Consider the following 9,791-nt stretch of genomic DNA (forward strand, 5'->3'; position numbering starts at 1 on the left):
TATTTATCAGTGTTATCATCAGATGTTAGCACTGGGAAGTGGAACACTTCCTTATTTCAGGCTCCCATTGCCTACATTGAACACTTCTAAAACACCCATGCAGTAGTGTTTCCTTTGTTTTAAATCTACCTCAACTCGGAAGGAATACCCAATACGTTATTTTCCCCATTTCCAGACCAAAATTCCTTCTGGCATCACTGAATAAAATAGCTAATTGAGGATAGTTTAGAAGCAAATTACTGCAGATGTTGGAATCTAAAACCAAAAGAGAAAATGCTGGAAAATCTCAGCAGGTCTGGCAACATCTGTGATGAGAGAAAAGAGCTGATGTTTTGAGTCCAGATAACCCTTTGTCAAAGCTCAAAGAGAACAGATATCCTCAAAGAGGATAGTTTCCTGCTGTGAGCCATTTTAACTGCCAAAACTCATTTTCCTCACAGCAACCATACAGAGAACGTTCACTTGCTATCAATCTGGGCTAGATTGAAACAGTGTTCAGAAGTGACAGCAAAGTGTGCTAACCCTCTGCACCATCTGCTTCCCTGTGATTAATACATTTCAACAATCATTGATATTTACTTTGACATTGGTGGACACATGGCATTGAAATAATGAAGGGAAAAGTATTCACTTACCACAATTTTTAAACAGTTAGTTTAAAAGTTGGATTATGTACAGGTCCTATCAAAAAAGTGCTTACTCCTGCAGTATACACATTTCCACATTTCAAGAAACTATGGTCATTAGCAAGGTAAAGTTTCCAATAAAATCACTGAGAGAAGAATTTGATATGAATGTCTTCAGTATAAACCTTTTTGATTTGATTTATTATCGTCACATGTATTGGGATGCAGTGAAAATTATTGTTTCTTGTGCGCTACACAGACAAAACATACCATTCATAGGATACATAGTGGGGAAAGAAAAGAGAGGGTGCAGAATATAGTGTTACAATGACAACTAGGGTGGAGAGAAAGATCAGCTTAAGAACAAAGAAACGTACAGCACAGGAACAGGCCCTTCGGCCCTCCAAGCCAGTGCCGATCATGATGCCCCAACTAAACTGAAGAAAAAAACCTTCTGCCCTTACTTTGTCCATATCCCTCTATTCCCTTCCTATTCATGTACCCATCTAGATGCCTCTTAAGTGTTGCAACGTGCCTATTTCCACCACCTTCTCTGGCAGTGCATTCCAGCACTCACCTCTCTATGTGGAAAACTTCCACTGTACATCTTCCTTAAATTTTCCTCCTCTCACCTTGAGCATGTGCCCCTTGTAATTGATACTTCCATCCTTGAAAAAAGCCTCTGACTATCCACCCTGTCTATGCTTCCTAATTTTGTCAATCTCTGTCGGGTCGTCCCTCAGCCAATGTCTTTCCAGTGAAGACAATCTGAATTTATTCGCTCTCCTCATAGCTAACACCCTCGAGACCAGGCAACATCCTGGTGAACCTTCTTTGCACACTCTCCAAAGTTTCCATGTCCTTCTGGTAGCATGGTGACCAGAATGACACATAATACTCCAAAGGCAGCCTAACCAAGATTTATATTGCTGCAACACGATTCCACAACTCTTATACTCAATGCCCCTGCTGATGAAAGCAAACATGCCAGTGGCTTTCTTAATTACCTTTACCACCCGTGTTGCCACTTTTAGGGAACTGTGAACCTGCATGCTGAGATCCCTCTGAATGTTAATGTTTCTAAGGGTTCTGCCATTTACAGTATAATTCACATCTAAGTTTGATCCTCCAAACTGCATTACCTCACGTTTGTCCGGATTAAAATGCCATCTGCCATTTCTGTGCCCAAGTCTCCTATCTATGTCCTGTTGTATCCTTTGACAATCCCCAGCTTAATTAGCAACTCCACCAATCTTCATGTCATCCGCAAACTTACTAATCAGACTCCCCACATTTTCCTCCAGATCATTTATACATATTACAAACAACAGAGGTCCCAGCACTGATCCTTGCAGAACTAGCTACAGATCTCCATTCTGAAAAATACTTGCCATCGCTACTCTTCATCTCCTATAACCAAGCCAGTTCTGTATCCACCGAGCCAGCCCACACAGAATCTCTTGTGATTTTAGTTTTTTCACCAGTCTGCCATGTGGAATCTTGTCAAATGTCTTACTAAAGTCCATATAAACTACATCCACAGTCCTTCCCTCATCAACTATCTTTGTCACCTCTTCAAAAAACTAAATCAAGTTGGTGACACACGACTTTCCCTGTATAAAGCCGTGCTGCTTGTCACTAACTAGTCCATTTTCTTCCAAATGTGCGTATATCCTGTCCCTCAGCATCTTCTCCAAAAGCTTCCCCACCATTGACGACAGGGGCTCACTAGCTATAATTTCTTGCATTATCCCTGCTTCTTTTCTTAAATGAGCTTAATGTATGGTAGGTCCACTCAAAAGTCTGATGGCAGCAGGGAAACAGCTATAGCAGTAATTTCCTGCTTATAATATTGAAAATGTCATTTTAAATGGAATGCAATTATTATTCTCATTCACATTACGCAGACTCACACTGGCCGGAATTTTACCATCCATCCTGCCCACCATGGCAATCGGAGCAGGGAAGAGGCAGACCATAGAAAGGCCCATTGATCTTAGACAGAATTTTACTGTTTCAGGACTGGAGAGGCCATAAAACTCCACCCATCATGTTAGTTCTATTTCTTGTGCCTGTCTCATTAATGAAGACGAAACCCAGATCTACTTGTGCTTTTAGTATGCAAACCAATGAAGTAGCCACGCAGAGCATGAAGCAAGCGGTATGGTTTCCCCGACCAAGAGTTGGGTCTGGTTCGGCTTGAAGGAACATTCAAGAGGCATAGTTTGAAATAAATTCCTGTTAGATTGCTTTGCAGGAATCAGCCTCGTGGTGAGCTACTAGAGAATTTTCACAGTAACTTCATTACAGTGTTAATATAAGCCTACTTGTGACACTAATAAATACATAGATACATACATACTATACTTCAACTTATTTTACAGGGGAATTGAGGCTATTTGCACATGCTAAGTGTGATAAGAGGTCCTGACAGGGTCTCATTAAGGCAGAATGAACATATGGAAGCTTGACAAAGTAAAATTTACAAATAAAAAAAAGCACAGATTTACTCAGGGAAAATCTGAATTGCAAGGGGGACTGTAAATAGGAATGGCATAAAAAATGCTAGACAGTTGAATGCAGCTTGGAATGTTCATCTTAAGCATGGCAAGTTAACAAGATTGAAACAGAAAATGACGTTGCCAATTTACACCTAAGCAACAGTCGAATTCCATTCCAAGTGCCAGGATGTAGAGGAATGTACATCTAAAATCTCAGTGCCTCAAAAGCTTAGGCTAATAAAAAAAATCCTCATTTGTTCTCTTGTCAACAATTGAAAATTAATACAAAGATAACCTGATCATTCAACCAAAATCCAAATAATTTGAAAGACTGGTATTTTGAAGGTCAAAGTTATAGAGAAATGCCGGTGTTAAGAAAAAATATATTCTCAGAATGAAGATAAACAAAAATCCCTATTATACTGGAAAGTGATTAGTGTGCTGCTACTGCGAATATCATTTTTAAGCTGTTTCCAAGAATTATCAATAACTGATACTTTTTTTATTCCTTGCTGAATTTCCATTGGTTTTATTGAATGACTTTTGTTGATATAAACCTGCTAAGACCATTATTGGGGAAAACCTAGCTTGAAGAAGGATCTGCTTTGCAGCCAGACAGAAAAGATTAATGCTAGAAGGATAGGAGATACTGATGGTAATTCAGCTCTTCAGGCATTTCACTTCATGTAATTGTTTAAAAAACCTCTGAATAACAAACAAAATATGAATTGGATACAACCAACACAGGCAAGTGAATAAGAGGATATTAATATTCAGAGTACATTCACATGCGACTTTCAATGTCACAGTGACACCATTCCTGGTTCCAGTGGCACGAAAGAAAATGTGTAAATAGGGGTCAGTGGAAAAACTAATAGGTCGCCCAACCTACCATCGCAGCACAGTGGCACAATAGTTAGCACCACCGCTTCAAAGTGCCAGGAACCCAGGTTCAATTCCAGCCTCATATCATTCTCTGTGTGGAGTTTGCTTTCTCCCTGTGTCCATAAAAACATAAGACATAGGAGCAGAATTAAGCCACTCGACTGATTCACCACTCTCTGGCTGAAGAAATTCTTCCACCTCTCTGTTCTAAAGGATCGCCCCTTTAGCCTGAGGTTGGGCCCCCGGTTCTAGTTTCTCGTACTAGTGGAAATATCCTCTCCACATCCATTCTATACAGGCCTCGCAGAATCCTGCAAGTTTCAATCAGATCCCCCCTCATCCTTCTAAACTCCAATGAGTACAGATCCAGAGTTCTTGACCGTTCATCATACAACAAGGTCTTCATTCCAGGGATCATTCTTGTGAATCTCTTTTGGATCCTTTCTAAGGCCAGCATATCCTTCCTTAGGTATGGGGCCCAAAACTGCTCACAGTACTCCAAATGGTGTCTGACCAGAGCCTTATACAGCCTTAAAAGTACATCCCTGTCTTTCATTCTAGCCCTCTGAATGTGAATGCTAACATTGCATTTGCCTTCTTAACTGCCGACTGAATCTGAACCTTAAGAGAATCAAGAGCAATGACTTCCAAATCCCTTTGTGTTTCTGATTTCTTAAGCATTTTCCCATTTAGAAAATAGTGTCCATTCCTCCTTCCAAAGTACAGAAGCTCACACTTTTCCACATTGTATTCCATCTGCCACTTCTTTGCCCATTCTCCTAACCTGTCCAAGTCCTTCCACAGCCTCCCTGCTTTCTCAATACTACCTGTCCCTCTACATATCTTTGTACCATTTGTAAACTAAACAACAGTGTGTTCAATTCCTTCCTCCAAATCGTTAATGTACATCATGAAAATTTGTGGTCCCAGCATTGAACCCTGAGGCACATCACTAGTCAGCGGCTGCCATCCTAAAAAAGACTCCTTTGTCCCCACTCTCTGCCTTCTGCCAGAGAGTCGGTGTGGGTTTCCTCCGGTGACTCAAGATAGAGGTGACCTCTCTCCATCTGTTTTAGTTTTTAAAAGTTGCCTCAGAAGAAGGACCACCATTGTTGTGGGGAATCCTTCGACATGGTGTTTAGTGACTATAGTAAAGACTAGGCGAGTACCAATCCCGTGATCTGCCACTTGGAATCTGCCTCCAAGACCATTCCTCAGCGAGCCACAGGACTGAATTCCAGTCAGCCTAGTTCTGACATGGGCCTTGATAGGCCTTTTAAGTGGCCAGTATTGCTGTTTCAGATCCTGTCTCCAGGAGTATGCCCCAGGGGCAGGGCTCTAGCAGAGGCACAATGTGTCACGCCTGCATGTTCACACCCATAGTGGGTTAGTCATGCCTCAAGTTTTGGAGGAGTCATGAACTCTGGGCGCTTAGCTCTGTGTTTGTTGGATTCAGTGCATAAAACATTTTTGCAATTAGATGGGACGTGCTTTAATTCAGAATTATTCTGATAATAAATGCCACCTTTTTCCTTCAAATGGTAAAGATGTTTGAGGCATACTTCCAGTTTTACATTGATATGAACTGCAGCAGTTTTCCCCTGGATCAGATCTGTGATTTCTTCCAGTGGTGAGAGTTCCACGAGAAAGTTCCAGTAACTCAGGCCTCTCAGACCTGCCCAAATGTAAGCGCAAGCATACACACAGTATGCCTTACAGCTCTGCAGATAACATACCCGTAGCAGGATAACGCAATTTCAAATCAATCTTTCCACCTTTTTAGTGAGCTGTGCTCGACGAATGGGAAAAACTGTGCATTGGGGTCTGCTTCAGTTAGCTGGACAGGTGGAAGAAATGTAAACTAGCCTCCATATTTAAATGGGATAGTGGTGGGCTTAGAAAATACTAACCTAGATTCCAATAGGTACTGGTTTCAGTCTAGCCCCTTTAACATTGTAGTCTTTGACATTATGCTTTGTACTGGTTTAGTACTTGCCGGGTGCAGATTGTCAGATATAAAATCTGCTGTGGTCCTATTCCACCATCACCAGCCCACTGAATATGTTAGATGACATGCATGCCAAAGCTATGAAAGAAGAGGTCAGTATGCAAAAACACTGCCCATTGGACCTCTCTTAATACTGCCCTATGTATCATGATCAAGTACTGTAATGAATAGCCAGTTGTTTGGTATAGAATCATAAGGTCCCTACGGTGCAGAAGGAGGCCGTTAGATCCATCAAGTCTATGCTGACTTTCTTTCCCAGGCCCTCTTCCCCACCTTATCACCATGGCTAATCCATCTAATCCACACATTTGGAACACTAAAGGACAATTTAGCACGGCCAATCCACCTAACCTGGACATCTTTGTATTGTGGGAGGAAACTGGAACACCCAGAGGAAACCCGTGCAGACATGGGGAGAATGTGCAAACTCCACACAGACAGTTAGTTATACAAGGCCAGAATTGAACCCACGTCCCTGGCGCTGTGAGGCAGCAGTGCTAACCACTGTGCCACCGTGCTACCCTATGAATGCTTGTTCAGTCTGATATTTTTTCAAAGTTTGTCAGGCACCAATCCGTCACTCCCCTCAGTGTCCACCAACTCTTCAATATTACCGGCAGCAGATCCTTTATTAAACATTCTGTAGTTTGCCATGTTTAATCAACCTGCAGCAGGGGGGTTGGGTGGGAGGGATAGCATGAAATTATATAGATCATAGGGACAGCAGTAGACCATTCAGCCCCTCGAGCCCATTCCGCCTTTCAAATTAGAACAGGTTGATCAATATTTTAACTCCATTTACCCACCCTGATTCTCCAACCCTTAATGCCTTGTCAAGCAACAATCCATCAATCTCAGTATTGACATTTTCCACTGACCTCAACAGCTTTTTGGGGGGAAAAGGCAGTTCCATATTCATACTGCTCTCTATGAGAGCAAGTGCTTTTTGATGTCACCCTGAACAATCCAGCTTGAATTTTTAAGATTTATGCCCCTTTGTTCTGGTCCCTCCAAGCAGAGGAAATAGTTTATTTCAATTGACCTGTCAAATCCTTTCATCATTTTAAACACCATAATTAGATCACCCCTTAATCTCCAACACTGAAGGGAATGCAAGTCTAGTCTATGCAACCTGCCCTTACAATGTAATCAAAACTGTATCATTCTGGTGAATCTGCAGTGCCTTCCACTGCCAATCTCTCTTTGGCGTCCAGAACAGAACGCAGTACTCCAAATAGGGTGCAGCCAGAGCTTTATAAAGCTGTGGCCTAACTTTTACCCCTTTGTATTGCTATCTCTCAAAACAAAAGCTAACATCTATTAGCATTCTTAATTATTTTGTTACCTGTTCACTACTTGTTAGTGACATCTTTCCAGAGAGCCCTAAGTCTCTCAACTCTCCGATAGTCCCCAGGTTATCGTTCAGAAAACAAACTACTCTTCTTCAGACCAAACTGGGATGACCGTCCAGTTCCCAACACTGAATTCCAACTTCCACAGTTTTGCACATTAAAGATGGATTTATTAATTCTCCTTTGTAATTTTCTGTTCTAGTCTACACAATGCATTGCGCATTGTGCTGGGTCACAGATATAGGTTAAGAGGCGATAGATTTAAACTGAGATGAGGAGGAACTACTTCCTGCAGAGGGTGATGAATTTGTGGAACTTACTGCTACGTAATGCGGTGGAGTCTGAATCATTGAGTGGTTTCAAGAAGAAGCTAGATATATTTCTAATTAAAAAAGGGATAAAGGATATGGAAAACAGGTGGGGAGGCGGATTCGAGACCAAGGAGTGATCAGCTTAATACCCGATTGAATGGTGGAGCAGGCTTGAAGGGCTGAATTTGTCTACTTCTGCTCCTAATTCCTATGTTCCTAAGTTCCTATATAACAGAGAAACGGAAACAGGTCCTTCAACCCAACTCGTCCATGCCGACCACTGAAACTGTTTGCCTGTGTTTGGCCCATATCCCTCTAAATCTTCCCTATCCATGTACCTGTCAAATGTCTTTTAAATGTTGTAATTGTACCCACCTCTACCACCTATGGCAGCTCATTCCATTTACGCACCAGTCTGTATGAAAAAAATTGCTCCTCAGGTTCCTTTTAAATCTTTCCTCTCTCAGCTTAAACCTATGCCCTCTAGTTTTGGACTCCCCGACCCTAGGGAAATGACCTTGGCTATTCACATTATCTATCGCCCTCATGATTTTAGAAACCTGTATAAGGTCATCCCTCGTCTTCCTACGCTCCAGGAGAAGAAGTTGCCAGGCTACCCAGCCTCTCCTTATAATTCAAATATTCTGGTCCCGGTAACATCCTTATTAGATTTTTTTTTGCGCTCTTTCCAATTTAATAACATCCTTACTGTGGCAGGTCGACCAGAACTATGCACAGTCCTCCAAATGTGGCTTCACTAATGTCTTGTACAGTTGGAACACAACATCCCAACTCCTCTACTCAATACTCTGACCAATGAAGGTGTGTGCACAATGCCTTCTTCATCACCCTGTTTACCTATGATGCCACTTTCAAACAACTATGTACCTGCAACCCTGTCGGTCTCTGTTCGACAACACTCCCCAGGGCCCTACCATTAACATTACAAGTCCTATCCTGGTTTGCCTTATCAACAGCTCACATTTATCTGAATTAAACTCCATCAGCCATTCCTCAACCTGGTCCAGTTCGTCATGATCCCTTTATGATGTTGAATAACGTCCTTCACTGTCCATTGCAGGGGGGTGTGATGTGGGGGCGGGGGGGGGGAATGGTGGCGTGGGGACAGGACCTGATGTGGGGGAGGGGAAGGAATGGTGGCGTGGGGACAGGACCTGATGTGAGGGGGAGGGGGGGGAATGGTGTTGGGGAGGGCCCTGATGTATGGAGCGGGGGCCTGATATGGGGGCAACCCTGATTTGGGGATGGGTGGTGGGTGAAGGCGGCCCTGATGTGGGGGAGATGTACATGGGGAGTAGGATGTATGTGGGGGATGGGGGGGGTGCTGCTGATGTCTCCTGGGGCTGGGCTGTGGACACCGTGTTGCTGCAGCTTGTTTAATGCGGTCTCGGAGTTACTCAGTGAGTTAATAGCACGGACAGGGTCAATGCCGGTTCGCGGGCGAGATCCTCCCCGCCGGCCCTGGCTGCACACAGCCCGGCTCTGCTGGATGCGGGGAGCTGGGGCGGGGTCCGGGGGGAGGGCGGGTTAATTGCGGGTCCGCGGTGAGCTCCTACCGGATTTGGGGTAGGTGACGATCCAGATGTCGCTCTCCCTGACCGGGAAGTCGGCGATCTCCTCCATCTTCCCCCTGCAGAAGGGAGGCAGCCGCACTCCATTGTACTCGAAGTATTTGCTGTCGAACTCCCCCGGGGTGCTGGGGGTTTCTGCCTCGCTCTCCGCCATCCTCGCTCCCTCCCGGGCTGGCCGCGGGGCTGGGAAGCTGCCTGCCTCTCTCCGCTCCGCCGCTGCTGCAGCCGCCGCCACCGCCTCCTCGCTCAGCCTCAGCAGCGGCTCCAGCCTCCTCCCGGCAGCTTAAAGGCGCATACACCGGCTCTGTGCCACACTCCGCCCACAAATAACACTTCCAATCCCCACTGACAACCTCAGGGACTTTTCACTCACCTCCCCCCCCCCCCCCCCGTCCTGCCGTAAACATCCTTCCCGTCTCTTAGTTTAATGACCAAGACAAAAACAAAAATCTAGGCTTCAAATGCATGTATTACCTATTTAAAGTTTATTTATTGGTGTTACAAAGTAAGCTTACA

General features: G+C 44.0%; 1 protein-coding gene across 2 annotated transcripts in view; it reads right to left on the bottom strand.

Moving 5' to 3' along the window:
• Positions 1-9,506, bottom strand: part of sult4a1 (sulfotransferase family 4A, member 1) — a 55,992-nt gene extending 46,486 nt beyond the window's left edge. For both annotated transcript variants that reach the window (XR_013886830.1, XM_080190829.1), the window contains exon 1: positions 9,261-9,506. Coding sequence is in view for 1 of the 2 variants with exons in the window: in XM_080190829.1 (XP_080046955.1) it covers positions 9,261-9,429 (169 nt within the window). In the remaining variant the exon portion in view is untranslated. The remainder of the gene's footprint in view (positions 1-9,260) is intronic.
• Between the last annotated feature and the right edge of the window lie 285 nt (positions 9,507-9,791).

The sequence above is a fragment of the Carcharhinus amblyrhynchos genome, chromosome 6, assembly GCF_965287045.1.
Source record: "Carcharhinus amblyrhynchos chromosome 6, sCarAmb.v2.hapA, whole genome shotgun sequence".
In the NCBI taxonomy this organism is placed as follows: domain Eukaryota; kingdom Metazoa; phylum Chordata; class Chondrichthyes; order Carcharhiniformes; family Carcharhinidae; genus Carcharhinus; species Carcharhinus amblyrhynchos.